Source organism: Rosa rugosa, chromosome 3, assembly GCF_958449725.1.
Source record: "Rosa rugosa chromosome 3, drRosRugo1.1, whole genome shotgun sequence".
NCBI classification, from domain to species: Eukaryota; Viridiplantae; Streptophyta; class Magnoliopsida; order Rosales; family Rosaceae; genus Rosa; species Rosa rugosa.
In genome coordinates this window covers 47,702,531-47,722,957 of record NC_084822.1, presented here as the reverse complement: position 1 = coordinate 47,722,957, position 20,427 = coordinate 47,702,531, and the positions used below count along the sequence as shown (strand labels likewise).

The 20,427-nt window shown below is 38.7% G+C and overlaps 3 protein-coding genes and 1 long non-coding RNA gene across 5 annotated transcripts; 2 read left to right on the top strand and 2 right to left on the bottom strand.

Moving 5' to 3' along the window:
- The first annotated feature begins 872 nt into the window (after positions 1-872).
- On the top strand, positions 873-4,004 carry LOC133739555 (uncharacterized). 2 transcript variants are annotated; one of them, XM_062167339.1, is made up of 4 exons: positions 873-1,054; positions 1,573-2,989; positions 3,095-3,151; positions 3,442-4,004. In XM_062167339.1, the coding sequence occupies exons 1-2, from the start codon at positions 1,003-1,005 to the stop codon at positions 2,841-2,843; spliced, it is 1,323 nt and encodes a 440-aa protein (XP_062023323.1). In that variant the 5' UTR covers positions 873-1,002; the 3' UTR covers positions 2,844-2,989; positions 3,095-3,151; positions 3,442-4,004. The 2 variants fall into 2 exon arrangements, with proteins under 2 accessions (XP_062023323.1, XP_062023324.1); XM_062167340.1 differs by having other exon boundaries at positions 3,061-3,151.
- Positions 4,005-10,429: 6,425 nt separating this feature from the next.
- LOC133735194 (uncharacterized) lies at positions 10,430-11,011 on the top strand. The gene is made up of 2 exons (XR_009858834.1): positions 10,430-10,568; positions 10,641-11,011. It is a non-coding gene; the product is annotated as an uncharacterized LOC133735194 (long non-coding RNA).
- A 107-nt stretch (positions 11,012-11,118) lies between these two features.
- On the bottom strand, positions 11,119-13,088 carry LOC133735193 (uncharacterized). The gene is made up of 6 exons (XM_062162605.1): positions 12,909-13,088; positions 12,674-12,812; positions 12,483-12,584; positions 11,978-12,377; positions 11,787-11,880; positions 11,119-11,580 (listed from the first exon to the last, which is right to left on the bottom strand). Exons 1-6 carry the CDS (start codon positions 13,020-13,022, stop codon positions 11,119-11,121), a joined length of 1,311 nt encoding a protein of 436 aa, XP_062018589.1. The 5' UTR covers positions 13,023-13,088.
- A 549-nt stretch (positions 13,089-13,637) lies between these two features.
- On the bottom strand, positions 13,638-19,620 carry LOC133735915 (DIS3-like exonuclease 2). The gene is made up of 7 exons (XM_062163358.1): positions 19,089-19,620; positions 18,270-18,664; positions 18,090-18,143; positions 17,933-18,001; positions 15,450-17,684; positions 14,827-14,898; positions 13,638-14,708 (listed from the first exon to the last, which is right to left on the bottom strand). The coding sequence occupies exons 1-7, from the start codon at positions 19,198-19,200 to the stop codon at positions 14,331-14,333; spliced, it is 3,315 nt and encodes a 1,104-aa protein (XP_062019342.1). The 5' UTR covers positions 19,201-19,620; the 3' UTR covers positions 13,638-14,330.
- Positions 19,621-20,427: the final 807 nt, after the last annotated feature.

Below are 20,427 nucleotides of genomic sequence, written 5' to 3'. Positions count from 1 at the left end.
AAGCAATTTATACAGTAATCTGATTGAGATGATGTTTTCAATTGTCTATGGTCATAGAATTATTCCCATTATAGTATAGGAATTTAAATGGGTGAATTTGGCTAAATGAAGAGCTAATGTGGAGTATAGGGTATTGTATGAGTCATGGAGATTATAATGTAAATTCATTGGCACCAATTGGTGAGGTGTTTTTGTTATTACTGACTTTTGATCATTTTGAAACCTATGAGAAAATAGGGTGAGCGAACTATGATTTGTGTGTTAATCAGAAATGTATTTTCAAGATTGAAAAATAGAAATTGCCTGACTAAATTTTAATTTTCGTTCTACGTTCAATTTCAGCTATATTTCTCATTGAGAATGATGTAGTTTTGGTTTGGTTTGATCTGATTCAGGACATTATCGTGAGGTGTACGTAGGCCATGGAAATCTCTACTGCAATTTTCAAACAACGAGGCCTTTAGCAAAATCTGCAGCTGAGGGAAGAAAATTAAACGAGGAATATTAGAGGGGTTATTGTCAGTTATTGTGAAGAATAAGGATTATGTGGTAGAACATTTGTTTCTTTGTTATTAAATAAGTGGTGGTCCTTCTCAGTTCTATTTAATTTTGGGTTTTTATCAGCTATAGGGTCTGAACTTTATTGTACCGGACAAAATGGTACCCAAACTTATAAAGTGATCAATGAGGTACCCAGACTTTTGAAAACACATTATCGAGGTACCTTCGTCATTTTATCGTCACGGCTCTGTTGCAAGAGACCACGTGTCATGCACGTGATAAAATATTGAGGGGCATTTTCGTCTTTTACTTGTCTGACTAAACCTAGAGGTATCAAGTCTTCGTCATTTCCTCTGAACCCAATACAAAAATCAAATTCAGAGTTTTAAGAAAAGGGTTTCTCAAAAAGGAATTCAAACAGAGTTTTCTGAAAAAGCTTTCGAAATCTTTTGAAAAAGCCTCTTTTGACAAGATTCGCGAATAATCTCTCTATATTGACTGATGGGGGATTGCTGGAGGTTCTTTAGGGTGTCTGGACTACGACCACCTCAAAGTAAGTTTGAAGCTCGATTTTTAACCCTTTATCACCATGGGTCGTCTTCTATTTGCTGTATTATGATTGATTTTACTATTATTTATGTTGGGGTTGTCAAAAACTGGGTTTTTTAATTGTGGACCTAGGGTTTATTAAATGGGTTTGTCCTTGGAGTGTAGTTGTTTGACTGGAGCACTCTCATACGTTTTCTGGTGTTATAGTCTTTTTTGTGTGGATGTTGTCTCATTATAAATAAAAGGCATGTAGATTAAAGTTTTTGAATATGGGGAGATTATGCTTCAGTTGTACTATTTTCAAAGCAAAGACTAGATTGTTTAATCAAAAGATTGCAGACATGTGCCTTAGTGTTTATATTCTTCAAATAGTCATATACTTCAAACCATATTGGTTAGTTTGTATTGGTGGGTGTGAACTGTGAAATCAGTTTTCTTAGTATGTGTGAATGCCTCTGAAACGTGTGGGGATGACAAGCAAATTAAAGACTTAACTTGTTTAGACTTGTGTGAAATATGCAGTTTCAAATGAGTACTTCACCATGGAGATACACCATGGAGGTTATTTCGACAAGATGCCCGATGGGACAAAGAAGTATAAAATAGCTAAGTTCAATAAGTTGGGTGGAGTCTTGTATTATGATGGATTGGATCCTGAGAAGCTTACATGGGTAGAGCTCGACAACATTGCATGGGAATTAGGATACAGAGAGAAACCAATATCCTATTGCTACAAGCTGCCGGGGACATTAAGCTGTGAGGGATGGATTCCTGTGAAGAATGATGCCGATGCTGCAGAGATGACAAAGCAAATATCAAATAAGAAAAGACAAATCAGCTTGTATATCACTGGCGGTGGCAGAAGGAAGAAAAAGGAGGCTGAGTTGGATGATGTAGTGCCAAGGCCTTCTAATTGGCATAATCCTTTGAATAATGTGCTGCCAGCAGAGAAAATAAATATTGATGTGTCTGCTAATTTGGTGGCTAGCCAAATAAATAGGTTATACATGGAAAAGGTTGTAGGGGTTGGTGTAAGAAGTAGTGTAAATGGCAGGAGGGATGATTTGATAACTAATGACAATGGTGTAAATGAGGGTGTGCTTGGTGAAGGGTTGAATGTAGTAAAGAATGATAGTGAGGTGGGTAGAGATTTGTCTGAAGTAGTAAATGAAGGTAGTGTGGTGGAGAATGCAGTCAAAGTTGGAAATGAAGATGAAGAAGGGCATGAAGGTAACTTAAATACATTTAATGTTGCTGTGAGAAGGCCTACATTCAAAAAGAGTGCAACCAGACAAGAAAAAGGCAAAGCTGCAATCATTGAAGCACCATTGGAGGCTAGTGGATTTAAGAAGAAAGGTAGACAAGTTAAGGGTTCAAAGTATAAAACAAGAAACGAAGGAAAAAAGAAGTATGACAAGGTAGATTCTGATTATGGTAGTGGGGGTTCAGATTTTTTTATCGATAGTGATTATGAGCAAGACCAAAAAGATGATGATGTTGATTTTGAAGAGAATGTTGCAAACCCAGAAAGAGTGGAGGAGTATGATGAGATGGGCTACAATGGTTTGTGTTCTGATGATGAAAGAGAATCCCATGTGTTCATGCTATATGTGCAATTTTTAAGAAGAAAGAGAATCCTGCATTATATGTTGACGAATTCCTTCACCCATAAAAGTATTTGGATTCCTACAATCCAATCATTTTTCCCATTGCTGGTGATGATGACTGGGAGCAAGTTGATTATCCAATTGCTCCTCCACTTTATAGGAGGCAAGCAGGTCGACCTAAGATGAAGAGGAACAAAGAGCCTGGTGAGAAATTGGCACCTCCTGCGCCTGAATCTGATGGCACCATTAGAATGCCTAAAAGCCAATATGGGACGAAGATGACATGCACAATATGTAACCAGAAGGGTTGTCCAACAAAAATGTCTAAATCTGTAAGTGTTTAGTTAATTTTTTTTTTTAAATGCAAAATCTGACCATCTTTACAATCTTTAACAATTCTTAGGTAAGAAGGTATCTGAGCCTCAAAGTTTATGTAGGGTGAAGGTAGCTCAAGGGATGGCCAAGCAAGAAAGAGGCAGAATAATGATCAACAGGTTTTAATATATGCACTTAGTTGATTATGTGTTCTTTATATTCTTTATATTGTGGTATTCAAAAGTTATATTCTCTTATATGAATCTGCTGTGGTAATTTAAGCAATTGTTATACTTTGATCAGTTATGTGATAATGGTGATATATTGAATATTAGAGCTTCTAATTATTAATACTTAAATAGAACACCCACAGAACTAAAGTGTCCAGCAAACTTAGATTAAGTTTCTGAAACCTTTATTTATATAGTTGACATGAAGAGATTTAGTGTATTTTGTTATAATGTTGCAGGCCAAGAGAGCAGCTGCTCCAAAGAGGTCTAAGAATGCCATTCCTCAGGTCATCACATCAAAAATGACATACAAAAAAAGAAAAGCAGCTGAGGAAGCATCATCGTCACATGCTGTGCAACCAAATTCAAAAGCTAGAAGGCAACCAAGTTCAAAAGCTAGAAGGCCAGCAAGTTCAGAAGGTAGGAAGCAACCAAGTTCACAAAGAAGGAAGAAACCAAGTACACAAGCCACTCAACAGCCAAATTCACAAGTTATGGAGCAGTGCCAGACTTCACAGATTACTCAACAGAGCCAGACATCCTCTGAATGGGCAGGCTTTTGAAGATGTTAAAATATGTGCTATGCAACCAGCTGACTTTTAAGCAGACATTATTTGCGCTTAACTTTTGAGTTTTGTTGTCAGCTTCATCTTAATTGTTCTAGTATTTAAGTACATAATATTAATTGGTGCTAGCTTTTGTGTTTGGATTTAGATTAACTAGAGATCTGATCTAAGGATGATGCACATACAATGCTTTTGAATTAGATGAATGGATGATGCACATTCAGTGCTTTTGAACATGTTATGGTGATGCTCATTTGATTTTTTTTACATGTATGATGTCCTATAATAGCAGGTTTTGAATATCTTTGTTTGTCAATGAATTACAACTCCGTAAGTAGATAGTTACTCAATTAAATTGCAATAAGATAATGATGGTGATGTTTTGTGTGCAATCTGATGGAGTGAAAATCAAGGGTGTGAGGAAGTTTTGGAGGGAAAGTTGGGAGGGAAATCAGCACAACTATTGATTTTTAGAGGGAAATTTGAAGGGAAAAGGAGGGAATAACAACATAACAAGGGGTATTCCAGTTATTTCCGCTAAAAAAAAGTCACGTGCACGGAAACGTGATCTCTTGTAACAGAGTTGTGACGGGAAAATGATGAAGGTACCTCAATAATATGTTTTCGAAAGTCTGGGTACCTCATTGATCACTTTATAAGTTTGGGAACCATTTTGTCCGGTTCACTAAAGTTCAGACCCTGTAGCTGATAAAAACCCTTTAATTTTTAATTTATTCTGTTAAAGGCACGACACCGGAAGCAATTGTGAGTGGCAACTGGCAAGTGGTGAATATATAAGATAGTATTAGTCACGATATATGTTTGTAAAAATGTGGAACTATCTGTTGGAAAACTAATTCACACGTTAATTGCTATATCTAAAAGATAAATACAGATAGAGTTAATATACCAGACTAGGAAAAAAGGAAGCAAAACTTTACAGATTGTGATCGAGGCTAGAACTTGGTTCTATCCCCTTAAGACGAAATTGCCTCCTCGTCGGTGCTTGAAGGGTTATTGGCAAACGTCTCCCAGGAGTACAACGATCAAACTTTCCTCTAGAAGAAGCACTACAATCTCGAGGATCAACGAACGCAGATTGTGTTTTTCTCTCTCAATCTCTTAAACTCTAATGTGATATGCATAAAGTTTTTGAATACTCGAAAAAAATTTCTGATGCAAAAGTTAGATATCAAGTGGTGGGATTGCTTCTCTTTATATAGGAGTTTGATGCATCTATTTGAAAGGACATACCTTTCTGCACAGCAACTTCTGCGTTGCTTTTAGTTTGAAAGGTTGTAACCTTTGGATAGAATGATCAGTTACTTCTTCCATATATATCAGAATTATTAATTTGAATTTTCATTCAAATTAATTTAATCTTTGGATTAAATTTACTAACAATCCCCCACATGAATGAAAATTGAAATGCAGACACTTGAGAGAGAATGGTTGGTAAGATATCATATCAGGATAGGTGGCTTTTGGCTTTGAACCTTCCCTAGTGATATACTATCGGGTTTACTAGCTAAATAGTGAACGTGTTGTCTTGAACTATTCAGCCGTTCGTGTAAACCAAGACAATAGTAAACACATAATATCTTTCCAGACACATCTGGTTCTACGGTTGTGTCCTTCCGGCCATGGACAAATAGCCGGTATTCATCAATGCTTTAGATAATTTCGCCCAAAATTCTCAAAGAAACGGCCTCATTTCACATTGATATAGGTGACTTCCTTCTTTAGAGTATTCTGCTATACTCCACATGAAATTTCAAGTCATAGGAATCATTAAAAGCTAAACTTAGCCTAATTCACATTGCAAACATAGCACTGTTTCATCATAGGAGTGGGTAGGAGATATTATCTCCACAGTGCTCTCACTTAAGTCAGACACGATTTAGTTGTCCCTTTGAACCTAGATCTTGGGATCTCCAGTCAACTAGGTTGGGTGTCCATCATGAAGACTTTTAATTCATAGGCTTCAATCCCATTCCCCTTGATGATTTACAAACTTGCTCTCTAGTCAAACCTTTCGTAAACGGATCCGCTAAATTATCTTTCGACTTTATAAATTCAATGGTAATTATACCATTTGAGAGCAGTTGCCTTATGGTATTATGTCGTCGACGTATATGTCGAGACTTACCATTATACATATTACTCCGTGCCCTTCCAATTGCTGATTGACTATCACAATGTATACAAATTGCAGGCACAGGTTTTGGCTAACTTGGAATATCTTCTAAGAAACTACGAAGCCATTCGGCCTCTTCACTAGCTTTATCCAAAGCAATAAATTCAGATTCCATTGTGGATCTTGCTATACATGTTTGCTTTGTTGATTTCCAAGATACAGCAGCACCTCCCAACGTGAAAACATATCCACTTGTGGATTTTGAGTCTTTTGTATCAGATATCCAGTTAGCATCACTATACCCTTCAAGTACAGATGGATATCTTGTGTAGTGCAAACCAGTCAACTAGGTTAAAACAAGCATCAATTCCATCTTTCTACGATCAATTGATCTTGGAATTCCTATCCATCAAAAGTTTCTCCTAAAACCATTCTAACATACAAGAGAGTACCACACAATTTGTGTTCGTCCGTTTTCTAGATTGTGCAAAGCAGTGATTGCCATTAACATTCTAATGGATGTAATTCGAGTAACGGGCGAATAAGTATCAAAGTAGTCTAAGCCTTCCTTTTGTTTGTAACATTTTGCTACAAGCCTCGCTTTGTACTTGTCAATTGATCCATCAGTTTTCATCTTTCTTTTAAAAATCCACTTGTATCCTAATGGTTTATTTCCAGGAGGAAGATCCACCAATTCCCAATTGTGATTTTGTAAAATAGACTCAATTTCAGCATTAATGGCCTCCTTCCAATATGGAGCTTCTGGGGAAGACATGGCTTCCTTATAACTTTGAGGCTCATTTTCTAACAAATAAGTTAGAAAGTCTAGACCAAAAGACTTTATTGTCTTTGCCCTCTTACTTCGTCTGGTATACACTTTTAGACCATTTTGAAGTGGCTCTTTACTTCCTTCATGATGACTATTATTAGCATCATCATAACTTCTCTTCAAAGAACTTTTTTCTTGTGAAATTTTACAAGGAAAAATATTCTCAAAGAATTCAGCATTCCTTGACTCGATTACTGTATTTACATGTATATCAACATTTTCTGATTTGTGCACTAGGAATCGATATGCACTGCTATTTGAAGCATAACCAATGAATACACAATCAATGGTTTTGGGTCCTCTCTTAACCCTTTTAGGATCAGGAACTGCTACCTTCGCAAGACACCCCCACACTTTGAGATATTTATAAGAAGGTCTTCGACCTTTCCATAACTCGTATGGTGTTTTATCTAACTTTTTATGAAGTACTTTGTTGAGAATATAATTAGTAGAAAGCAATGCTTCCCCCCACAAATTCTGGGGTGCTCCAGAACTTATCAACATAACATTCATCATTTCTTTCAATGTACGGTTCTTACGTTCGGCGACACCGTTTTGTTGAGGAGAATAAGGAGCAGTAGTTTGATGAATGATACCATGTTGAGCACAAAACTCAGCAAAAGGTGATTCATATTCACCTCCTCTATCACTCCTTAAGACCTTGATCTTTTTACCAAGTTGATTCTCAACTTCGTTCTTGTAATATTTGAACATTTGTAAAGCTTCATCTTTGCTTCTAAGCAAATACACATAGCAATATCTTGTGCAATCATCTATAAAAGTAATGAAATACTTTTTACCACCTCTAGTCTGTAGAAATTTTAAGTCACAGATGTCACTGTGAATTAATCCCAGAGGTTCTGTACTTCTTTCTATTGAGTGAAAAGAAGTTGGTCTAATTACTGTTTAGTACCCTGTGTTTTTGGTCCAACATCAATTCAGTCCCCCGACTTCCAATTTCATCAAAAACACCCCCACACTATTATTTCTCCATCCAATAGGTCCATCCGTGATAAATCAGTCAATTTCAGCCGTTTAGGTGCTGACGTGGCGATCCAACTCAGCCCAGGTGGGGCCCACACGGAAGTGAAATTCCCAAACTGACCCTGGCCAACCAAATATGAAAAAATCCAAAATAAATTCCAATCTTTGAGGTTGGGGAGACTCGAACCCACACCAACACCTTTCGTTTGCAAATGCCCAACCACCAGACCACTTGCATGGTATTGCAATATTACAAACGAAAATAATATATGTATAATAGTTTAAAAAACTCTCCTTCTCCACCCACCTCTCTCCTCCTCTCCTCTTCTTCTTCCTCTGTGCCTTCCCAGTTTTCCGGGCTTGCTCTGTGCCCTCCCAAACACGTGAGTCAGAGAAAATTAACATGCCCGTTTTCTTCTTCCTAAATCAACATCATCTTAAACAACCCTCATTTTATGCAGAAGACGAAACAAAAGAATCAAAAGCAGTAAGCCAAGGCAGCGGTGCCGGTGGATACGGAGGTGGTGGTGGTGGACAAGGAGGCGGACATGGAGGGGGTAAAGGAGGAGGCGGCGGTGGACAAGGTGGAGGACATGGAGGGGGTATAGGAGGAGGCGGCAACGGACAAGGTGGAGGATATGGAGTCGGTAAAGGAGGAGGAGGCGGCATCGGACAAGGTGGCGGACATGGAGGGGGTAAAGGAGGCGGTGGCGGCGGACAAGGTGGCGGACATGGAGGGGGTAAAGGAGGCGGTGGAGGCGGACAAACTGGGAATGCACAGAGGAAGAAGAAGAGGAGAGGAGGAGAGAGGTGGGTGGAGAAGGAGAGTTTTTTAAACTATTATACATATATATTATTTTTGTTTGTAATATTGAAATACCATGCAAGTGGTCTGGTGGTTGGGCCTTTGCAAATGAAAGGTGTTGGTGTGGGTTCGAGTCTCCCCAACCTCAAAGATTGGAATTTATTTTGGATTTTTTCATATTTGGTTGGCCAGGGTCAGTTTGGGAATTTCACTTCCGTGTGGGCCCCACCTGGGCTGAGTTGGATAGCCACGTCAGCACCTAAACGGCTGAAATTGACTGATTTATCACGGATGGACCTATTGGATGGAGAAATAATAGTGTGAGGGTGTTTTTGATGAAATTGGAAGTCGGGGGACTGAATTGATATTGGATCAAAAGCACAGGGTACTAAACAGTAATTAGCCCAAAGAAATTCTAGTCAATTTTGCTTCCACACAAGTCTCACACTTGTTATTTAAATCAACGTTGAATTTAGGCAACAGATCCATGTTAACTAATCTACGTATTGTATCATAATTCACATGTCCTAGCCTACCATGCCAAACATTTGGAGATTCAATCATATAAGTAGAAGGATTATCTTTATTCATAACTGTAGGTACAAGGGTTATTGCATTCAGTTTGAATAAGTCATCACAGAGATATCCTATCCCAACATGCATTCCACACTTACTAAGTATAAACTTACCAGCCTCAAAAACTAACTTGAAGCCATTTGTACATAGCAGTGAACCAGAAACCAGATTTTTTCTAACATCAGGCACATGAAGCACATTATTGAGAGTAAGCTTCTTCCCTGATGTCAACTTTAATACAATCTGTCCAAAACCTTGAACCATTGATGTAGAGGCATTTCCCATAACTAATTTCTCCCCTTGTTTAACATCTTGATAAGTTGAAAACATCTTCTTATCAATGCATATATGGCGGGTAGCCCCTGTGTCAATCCACCACTCTTTGGCTTTTACCATCAATCTCATTTCAGAGACCATGATTCGAGTAACCAAGTCCAAATCAATATAGCAATTAATATCAAATAAAGAATTTCGTCTTAAGATTGTTGGAAAACTAATTCACACGTTAATTGCTATATCTAAAAGATAAATACAGATAGAGTTAATATACCAGACTAGGAAAAAAGGAAGCAAAACTTTACAGATTGTGATCGAGGCTAGAACTTGGTTCTATCCCCTTAAGACGAAATTGCCTCCTCGTCGGTGCTTGAAGGGTTATTGGCAAACGTCTCCCAGGAGTACAACGATCAAACTTTCCTCTAGAAGAAGCACTACAATCTCGAGGATCAACGAACACAGATTGTGTTTTTCTCTCTCAATCTCTTAAACTCTAATGTGATATGCAGAAAGTTTTTGAATACTCGAAAAAAATTTCTGATGCAAAAGTTAGATATCAAGTGGTGGGATTGCTTCTCTTTATATAGGAGTTTGATGCATCTATTTGAAAGGACATACCTTTCTGCACAGCAACTTCTGCGTTGCTTTTAGTTTGAAAGGTTGTAACCTTTCGATAGAATGATCAATTACTTCTTCCATATATATCAGAATTATTAATTTGAATTTTCATTCAAATTAATTAATTTAATCTTTGGATTAAATTTACTAACACTATCCTGATTTATTCATGCAAAGCGGAACCCATTACTTCTGCAAATGTGATGGATATATCGATCAATGCCCACGGCAGTACAGGCGACAAGATCTTAATCGGGGCGAAGGGGACCAAAAGCCACAGATTTTGGTAGGAGCAGCTAACAACCACCATGCATACAAAAACAAAGAAACAACCACGACGCGAGTGGAACGACGGTTATTAGAGGCAGCTAACACAGTCGGACTTTCCTCCTCGAATCTTCCCTCTATATGTATATATATCCCGGAGTCTCTACACAGTCGATCATTCTCCAAGGCATGGGGTTGGGGTCAGAGTTTTGTGTGACGGGCGCCTCCGGTTTCGTCGGCTCATGACTCGACATGATCGAGACTTCTAGAGCGCGGCTACACTGTCCGAGCCACCGTGCGAGACCCTGGTCCGTCAATGAGTAGTAGTATTATATATGATGGATATTATATGTATGAAATAATGTTTCTAACTGTAACAGCGAACATGAAGAAGGTGAAGCATCTTCTGGACTTACCGAAGGCAGCTGCGAACCTGACGCTGTGGAAGGCGGACCTCGATGTGGAGGGAAGCTTTGATGACGCCATTAAGGGCCACGTCGTAGTGTTCCATGTGGCACGCCTTTCATTGGCGTGGCCACATGGAACACTCTGGTGCAGCCCTTAATAGCTAGTCGATTCTCAACTGACTAGGGACCTCAAATCTCAATGAAACCGAAAGTTGAAGAACGAAGCACTAGTATCTATGATCGGGAAAATTTCAGAATTTATTTTAGAAGACAATTTCAGAGAGATATCCTTGTTATAACCCTGTACTCTGCATTGCTTAATCTAAGTAATCAAGTTTTGTGGGTTTCTCTTCAGAATTCAGATCAGACATGGATGTTTAGGACACTTATGTCTCACCCACCGTTTGATTCAATAGCAAGAAAAGACAATCCCTTGGTGTTAAATTAACTTTTAAATATGGTCTGGAGATCGCTTAGTTCTTAAGCATGGCATCTGCACAGAAACCATTTCAAACCTCCCATTCTCCCAATCCAAACTGGCATTTACATTGACTACAAATTTCAAAAGGCTGTTCGTTCTTTGCTGCAGCATAGTTTTCAGAAGAATTAACCAAATCCTATAGAAGTCCATGTTCCTCTGGAAACCAAGTATTCCCTCCCATTCTAAGCTCCTGTTGTCTACAGCTGATGAGCAAGAAACCAGAACTCCTCCCTCAGCAGCTTTAGGTTGTGAAGTTGGTTTTGCACTTGCACCAGTTTCTGTGTCAGTGTCTTTGAAATTAACTTCTCCGTCATGTGGTTTTTCCTTATAGCATGAATAGACTCTTTCAGCTTTGATGTTCCCAAACAAAAGCTCTGCGGCTTTGTTTTTGACCAGGAGTGGTGCATAATCCGAATCATCCCATACATATAACTGCAGTTGGATCATGAGATACAGAATTGTTCAACGTGTATAAAAGAACATGTTGGAAAGCAATTAGAACTATTGACAAAGATGTAGGAATTAACATGGTTTCATGTATGTGGCATCAACTGATCCATTGTAGAAGCACAAAATGCTGTTCAATTACAAAAAGGGTAAAACTCAAAAAATCAAATCAGTGGGAAACAAAACCCTACCATGAAAGGCCTGTATATGAGGCTTATAACATGAAGGCGGTTCGAGCTTTCCAAACAGTAAAGGGCAGCTGCATTTTGCTTAGACGTGTTTTCACTGCAATAAAAGAACACCAAAGCATTCAACACTCACATTCAGTAATCAAAAGTCGTGGTAGCAAAACATAAGCTGTATCCAATGCTCCGATCCATACCTGTTGGCCTCCAAGGGGGAACCGCATATCCGGCAACCTGTACAAATAAGATGTCTTACCAAACCAGGATCTCCTTTTTTACACAGTCTCCTACTTACAAACATGTCTTCCTTGTCACACCAAGACTCACATTCAGCTTGTGGCATAAAAATTTCGGCGACAGATGCATCAAACACTGCCTTGCAAGAATTAGTTAGATGTGATAACCGCGAAACTGAACAACAATCCTCAGGTTTTTTACTCTCTTCTGGCAGCTTCCAGTTCCTCGGGAATTGCCTCTGCTGCAGCTGAGAGCCGCGGAACTGACGAGTGTTGCTCTTCTTCACCCATTCTACTACCTTTCTTAGCTTCTCCTTGGTAGCTATCCCAACTCGACACCCCTCTATCAACTCATCCACACCTAAACATTGCAAAACACAAATTTGTAGCCTCAAAGTTTAGGAAAATGTCAAATGTTATGGCCAACTATTACCAATTTTTCAAGCTCTTAGTAAATTTTACTTACCTTTAGTTAAAATGGATTCATAAGGATGAAGTAGACGGTGTAAAGACGACTGTGTCACGGTTTTAGCTTCAACAACATCACGATATTTTACTATCTTCACATCTGAACCAATTAACCAAAAATAAATAAATAAATTTAACTGAAAATTGAGAATTACAGTAGTAAAATCTAAATTTTTGCAGCGTGCTCACTTTGTAACAAAACCACGTCGCCGTAGACGGCCATGGATCCCATTTGCTTTTGCCATAGGGATACGGAGAAAAACGGCCTCGTTTCGTCGCCGACCTGGATGTCGGTCCGGATCACTTCTCCGCCGTTGGATAATTTATACTTTGGAAACACGAAATCCCCATTTTCAGCATTAATTGAAAACGGAGGAGAGAAAAACGACACGGCGGAAAGAGAGGCATATATATATATATATACCTGAAGAGGAGTGATTCGGTGGATGAAGACGACCAGCTGAACGAAGTCGCCGATGTGAAGCGCCGCCTTCGACAGGTCGATTAGCGGTCCGTACCATCCGATCGCTGACGTCATCCTCTACTTTGCCGCGAAACACTGTTTGGCTGCGCCATTCTTCATATTCCAATAATAATTCTAGAATTCTGCAGGAAAAGGAGAATTACTTTGCATTGAAATTCCTCTTATGCCCTCGGCTCTAACTCGTATCTCAGATTAGTATAATTGATTGATTTTTATTGGTGATATTCTTTTTTAGAATAAACAACAAAATTTCATCCATCCATAGGTCTGTCAAGTAGAACAATTTTTTACAATGTATGCTTTACTGATGATGAGACTATGACACGACAAAATTTAAGAAATAAACGCATTAATATGATTTTGAACTGCTTTATTGATGATGAAGTCATGAAACTATGACACGAGAAAATTTAAGAAATAGACACAATAACATTATTTAGAAATGTCAGGGGAAGAACAAAATATGTCAAATTTATCCAGCAATCTTTCTTATTGAAATTCCTCTGCCATAATTTTGCTATTGGTGAAAGTACAAATTTTACTTGTTTAAGAGCTGATCCAAGTAATAGACCATCAAATTGTATGTGGTACTTTATAGAATCCCTAATCGAATCCCTACAGAAATCATTCATGAAACAGACATTAACATACAAGTAAATCAAGAAGTAATTCACCGGAAGTTTCATTTCATATTTATCAGAAGAGAAAGATAATATCCTGTTATTCAACCGGGTATAGCTAGCCAGTCACTCATTTAGTCACTTATGACTGACTAACACAGATACCTAATACCTGAAACAAAGATACCAAATCATAACCACCAATCCTGGCCACCCAAAGCCAAAAACATTATTGGGCTGCAATCCAGGAATAACACAAGAAAATTACATCACAAAATATTGGCTAAGAAACTTGGCGTTAGCGCCAGACATGGGCGCATCTTGACCAAGCTCAACACAGATGGAATGGAAACCGGCCAATAAAAACAGGGGCCTATTCCAGCATCAAAAGCAGCACTGTCAAAAACGGCTGCTATAAGCCAATGCCACAACCACCCCCACCCTTATCTACACCTCTCCAACCAAAACCATTCAGCATCAAGCAAACCCATAGAGCATCAGCAGATCTGAAAAAACATCATTTATTGTTATTTTTTTCTTCTAAAACTCTATTTTCCGACTATACACTAATTTTGTATCTACAACAGAACTAGTCCATTGCCCTAAGAAAGCCCTGTCCACAAGTTTCATCCAACTGCAGCAAGTATATCAACCCCATTCAAAACGCCACCTCGACAGCTCCCGTAAGCATTCAATTTCACAAGTACCATTCTGAAACAGACAATCAACTCAAAGCCACAATCTAGCAGAGGTATGAACTCATGTACAGCCTTGCCCCAATATCAACAGGTCCATCATCCCCACCAACTGCATGAAGTACTACAGGAATCGTTGAAAGAAGACGCACTGTAAGAGGAAAAACCATGGGCTCAACTTCACCATTCAAAGAGCAACCATTGCAGCTGGGCTCATTTGAACTCTTTCCAGCTGGACTAGGTTCAGCTTGGAGGTCATAAGGACTAACAATCAATGCCGCATCTTCAAGCGCCCTCCATTTACCAGGACTGCCTCTCCTGAATGTGCGCCTATCAGTACCTAAAGAAAGTACCAATGTGGATGTAGCATCTAGCCACTCTACCATCAAGCCTTCAACTTCATCATAATTAATTCGACGTTCAACCTAAAAGAATATAGGAATAGAAGTTAGTTGCATGGGCAATTTTCAAAGCAACAGTCATTATATAAAAGAATAATAAAAAATCTTAAAAAAAAAAAACCTACAGCAGAAAGATACTTACAGCAAGCTTTTGGATATAAATGGACATGAATCTAGGTCCCAGACCCATTACTCTTGCTTCTGAGAGTAAAATCTGCAACCACAAAAAAAAATATATTAAAAATTAAGCAGATGACCAAATACTGAACATCAGAAGTGCAAGCCAAATGAGAGCAGTACCAATACAATATACAATCAATAGAAAGATTAAAAGTAGCTGCTATGGTCACTATTGTATCACCAAGACAACACCAAATTGATACAAGATAAAGGCTCATATATTCATCTTAACACATAAATTTAAGAACCACAACTAGATTTGCTGGTGATGAAAATGAGAGGTAAAAACTAAAAACTATTATCAACTACTCCTCCAGCTAAAAACATACTACAAAGAAGACATGGATCTAATATTTCCTCTTCTTTTTTGGCGGAGATGTTAAACGGGTTGAAACAATTTAATAAACTTGTAACTATATGGGGAAAAAAAAATACCAATATTAGCAGCCGCCCATCAACGTATAAATAAATAAAATAAAGCAATACCAACTCTAGCATCATATCAAGCCATGCATTGCAATATCATTAACCAACCATAAATCAAGATACCAAGAAAGAAAAGGAAAACGTAGTTAAATATCATACCTCCTTTTTCTTCAGCAGGGACCATATGTGGAGCTTATCACAAGCATCCTTGACATGTCTACTGGCCAGCTTTCTAACATTGCAATGAGCAGCAACATCAGTAAGCAACTCAGTATTGGGAACTCTATGCTTCATTGCTGCAGCTAATAATGCTTCCCGACTTTCCTTAGATTCAGCAGCATCCTTATCAAAATGAACACCAGTGAAACACCTCATCTTAAATTTGTCTCCCCTGTTCAAGTTATTCAACAATCTCTGTTGTTCCAAATATAACTCCTCAGCCTCTATAGCAGCAGCTAGTGTGCGATGCACTACAATATCAGGATACCGGCGTAGTGGTGATGTGAAATGAGTATACAGAGGAACAGCCAATCCGTAGTGACCCCAATCATTTTCTTTGTGTTTCAATTCCCCACTACAAAAGTAAGTAGCCAGCTGCATAGGTTTTGTAGCATAATTCATGAGAATATTAAACAGAACAGAATCATCCTTGAGCTTTTCCCTAATTCTCTCCAGTGACTGATGGAAACGACCAGAAGAAGAAGTATCCAACTCTAAACCATGCTTCGAACAAAATGCTTCAAATTCTTTAAGCTTGCGCATATTAGGCTCTGGGTGCCTCCGCAGTAGTGCACTGTCAGGGAAAGCTCTAGATATGACTTCCGCCGCTGTTCTGTTTGCTAACAGCATAAATTCCTCCACCAGAAAATTTGATTCCTTCCTTTCGGAAAACAAACTATCATATGGATCTCCATATTCATCAAACAGAATAACAACCTTGGAGTTATCAAGCTGAAGGGCACCCTCACTAAACCTCCTCTCCTTCAAAGTTTTGGAAACTTCATAGAGGTTCTTAACAGATCTTATTACATCCGACCATTCAAATTGGCCATGTATCTGAGGACAACCGTCTTTGAAAGTGTCAAAACTTTCAGAGTTAAAATTGCCATCAATAATATCCTGAGCATGCTCATAAGAAAGCTTGCAACACGATCTTATCACAGTCCGGCCAATCCATCGATCAACAACATCCCCAGCATTATTGAGGTCCAAGAAAATTGAAAACGAAAGTTTCTCTGCTCCTGGATTAAGCGAACCAATATTCTCTGAAAGCGAAGAGGGTAACATAGGTATTTTGCAATGTGTCATATACACACTTGTTGATCTAGATTGAGCTTCTTCATCTAAGGGTGTGTCGGGTAACACAAAATATGACACATCAGCAATGTGGATACCAACTCTGGAAATACCGTTGGAAAAATTCTCAACAGAGAGAGCATCATCCAGATCGGTGGCAGTGGAAGGATCAATGGTGAATATGCACAAATTTCGAAGATCCTTTCTAGTTTGAAATTCCTCCCGAGGCACCTCCCATGGGAGACGAGGAAGACAAGAAAGTGATTCAGGGGAAAATTCAGATGAATTAATCGCATTTTCGAATAAGATTGCTTTAATGTGAGGCTGCACTTCAGTTCCATGTCCAAAAGCATGTAATATTAAGGCTTGTGGAGCAAGACTTTCTTCACCCCATTCATCAACTCGTGCAGAAACCAACTCCTTTTCAATTGTTTCATCACCATTCTCCAATCTTTTCTTGATTGCATCGGGCAGATTTCTCACAAGGACCACCATTTTTGGAAACCTTGGGTCAGTTGGTGTCATCTGGATGTACTCATGGTCAGAGTATGACAAACTTTTGTTCTTTTTCATGTCTTTTCTGCAAAATTCCCTGTAAGAAATCCACTTCTTAACGTTTAGAAAACCTACGACAGCATCTCGACGTTTAGACCTCTCAATGATAGCAACAACCCTTCCAGTTGGTCGTTTTGAAGGGAATGAACTGATGATGGCACACATCCTCTCGACTGGAGTTTTAACTACATTCTGCTCAGTAGAAGAACCTGCTTGGGAAGAATCTGAAGCCAATTGGTACTTTCCAGCAACATGATCACAACAAGATTGTCCAATTGGCTCTGAATGAGTAGAGTCACGCAAATACGTGCTTTCCTCAGAACATGATCCCCTCTCAGGAAGCAGATAACTTGTGCGACTATCATACTCACAATCCTCATCTACCTTGGCTTTACCTTTGCAGTTATAACCAACTGCAGTATCTTCTAGAGTTAAGTTAAGATCCTCAACTGGTGCAGAACTCTTACAAGCGCCAGCAGATCCTTTCATCCTGGTCCATAATGGTAATGGATCAATCTTAATCGCAACAATGTCTCCTTCAACCTACACATACAAAGTGAATACAGAGCAATTATGAAATCCATTCCAGCGAAAAAAGCATGGTGGAAAAAGAATACACATAAAGGTCACAACAGCTACATGTGTAACAATATACGCAGAGAACTAGCAAGTGTGTCAGATGAATAAGCAATTGTACAGAAAGCTTTCAATCCAAGTAATAATGCAGACTGTATTATACAGGCAACTATAACAAGTATGTGCTGAAAACTTGAAAGTAAATCCAGACTTACAGCTCTATTCTGCTCAGCTAGTCCACCAATGAGAACATCTGTAGGCACTCCATCAATTTTGCAATAGGCCTACCAGCAGAGAACACAGTAAAAGTTATGAAGGAGCTTTGAGAAATCATAGGCCAAATGTATAAACATATAGGAACAGATCACAAACCTCAATTCTGTTGTGTGCGTTGACGCGAAACAGAGCTTTAAAAGCATCACCTTTCTGAAATCAGAAAACAAATGAGTCGAGCTAATTAGTTTCTTCAGCAAAAGATTCATACAACTTTGAACAGGCTTGTACAAAATGAGTAAACAACACATAACATACATCAAGACTCCACAAACATACCTCTAGAGCGTCATTAACATCCTCCATGGACCAGTGTGGAGGAAAATACTTTCTTTGAGAATAGCCCTCAAAATGCTGAGGAGGGGAACCCTTGTTTGTAAGGATTCCGGGTGACCCTCCACAGGCAGCTGGTTCAGGACACGATTTTGCAAACATCTTTCCACCAAAATCAGATGGGAGCAAACGTTGATTTTCGGGACTTTGCACATCAAGGGATTCAACAATGTGCATTGTTGGCAAAGAACTGAAAGCCAAGTTAGATGCTTTAGTCAATCCCTGCTCATATGGGGGATTCATGCCTAAGTGGTGTTGCTTCAAGGATGTGGTTACATGATTTTCCATTGTTCCATTTCCTAAGCACTCAGGTGGCAACTCATTAACTGAACTACCCGATACTATTGAAACAGGAAAAAAAAAAAACAAAGATATGTCAGTACCAATAAATAGAACAAACAGAGACACAGCAAACAAAGCATGAGTCAAATCATGCCGCTTCTTTACCCGAGCACAAGGAACACCATAAAGTAAATAAGAAAAGAAGACCCATAACAGCAATTCAGGAAATAAAAGAAATCACCATTCAGCTCCCTATGCGACTTTTTCGGCATAATAACGTCTTAACACTGATACAAACTAGTGATTAACTTGGAATGTCCAGGATAAATTCAGTCATCTACTATGGTTTAGATTACCCAATAGCCAAACAGCACATAATGTGTTACTAATACCAAATTACCAATACCCTGAATCACCTTTATGTCTAAATTAAGTAGTCAAAGCTGTAGTAATGTAAAACCAGTAACACAAGGAAATACAAACCTGATGTGGAGGGGTTTTGCTTAGGTCGCCGATTGCGGGGGCGCCGCTTCTTCTTCTCCTTATCACCATCTTCAACCCTGTCAACGACGGCTTCTACAACCGCGGCTTTCATAATTTAGTACCAAAAAGAAAAAATCCAATCTCCGAAACACAGCGAAGAGAAATCGAACAAAAAACGATCGGAGAGATAAAATAGAGAATTCAGATCTTCGGTGAAGGATCTGGAGCAGAATCGAAGCGTCTTCTTCCGATTGGTAAAAAATATACGGAAGAATCCGATCGGAAACTAAGGAAAGAATGAAACGGTAAAAAGAAAAAGAAAAAAAAAAATTGGAAAAAACGGAGAGAGGGAGAAACAAGAAAAAGAGAGGGGGAGAGGGAGTTAGGGTTTTATAAGAAAGTGAGAGTTTGGTGGTGGTGGAGGACAGAATGGGAAGAGGTGGGGAAGAGGGGAAAAGGACGTGGGGATTGGTCGGCGGGGTTAAGTAAGACGTGAGGCGCCGACTTTCGATTCCTTTGTCTTTCCCTTTTCTTTTCTTTCTCTATCGGCCTAGACTAGACTATCTATCCCCCTCTCTTCTTCTTTTTCTTTGCTTTTGCTTTTCTTTTTCTTCACTTTTTCGCTCATTGGTTCTTGCACTTGTTTGATGCAACTCAGGATCGAGAAAATTATGACATTTGAAACATGTTTTTATTAAAAAAATATATTGTCGATTCGTTATAATAATTTTTTAATATAGCTGTAACATACGGCGCATATAAATTTAATAAAACTAGATGTCGATTTTTTCTTAAAATGTGAGGTTGGTCATGCGCTAATTGTGCTCGTCTTTGATTCTTTGTTTAGGGGTTTGAGAATTGAGCCAACATTTTGTTTAGATACTCAAGCAATTTTGCAAAAGTTATAATTGTGCCTATTTTGTTTGCAAGCATTCAATTTTGTTTTACTTAGACATGTCTACCGTGAAGTAAATAATGTAGCACATAAGCTTACACATCTTGCTAATACATCAACTTTGGATGAATTTTGGATAGGTGATACTCCTTACATTATTCAGGATGTCTTTACAGATAACAGTTGTAGTTCTTTACAAGGTCCAAACTCTATATCCCTCTCGATGTACTATTCCAACATTAATAATAACACAAAGAGGACACTCACCACTCCAACCTAATGGGAGTCCTTTCCCTTTTAAATAATAATAATAGCCATTCAGGCTACATCTTATATGATCTGTATTGATGATGTTCATTTGTTTTGCACTCGCACTCATTTCTCAAATATGAAAGCTGAAACCTAGTATCAAGACCTCTCATGGCTAAAGGGCTTTTTTTTTTT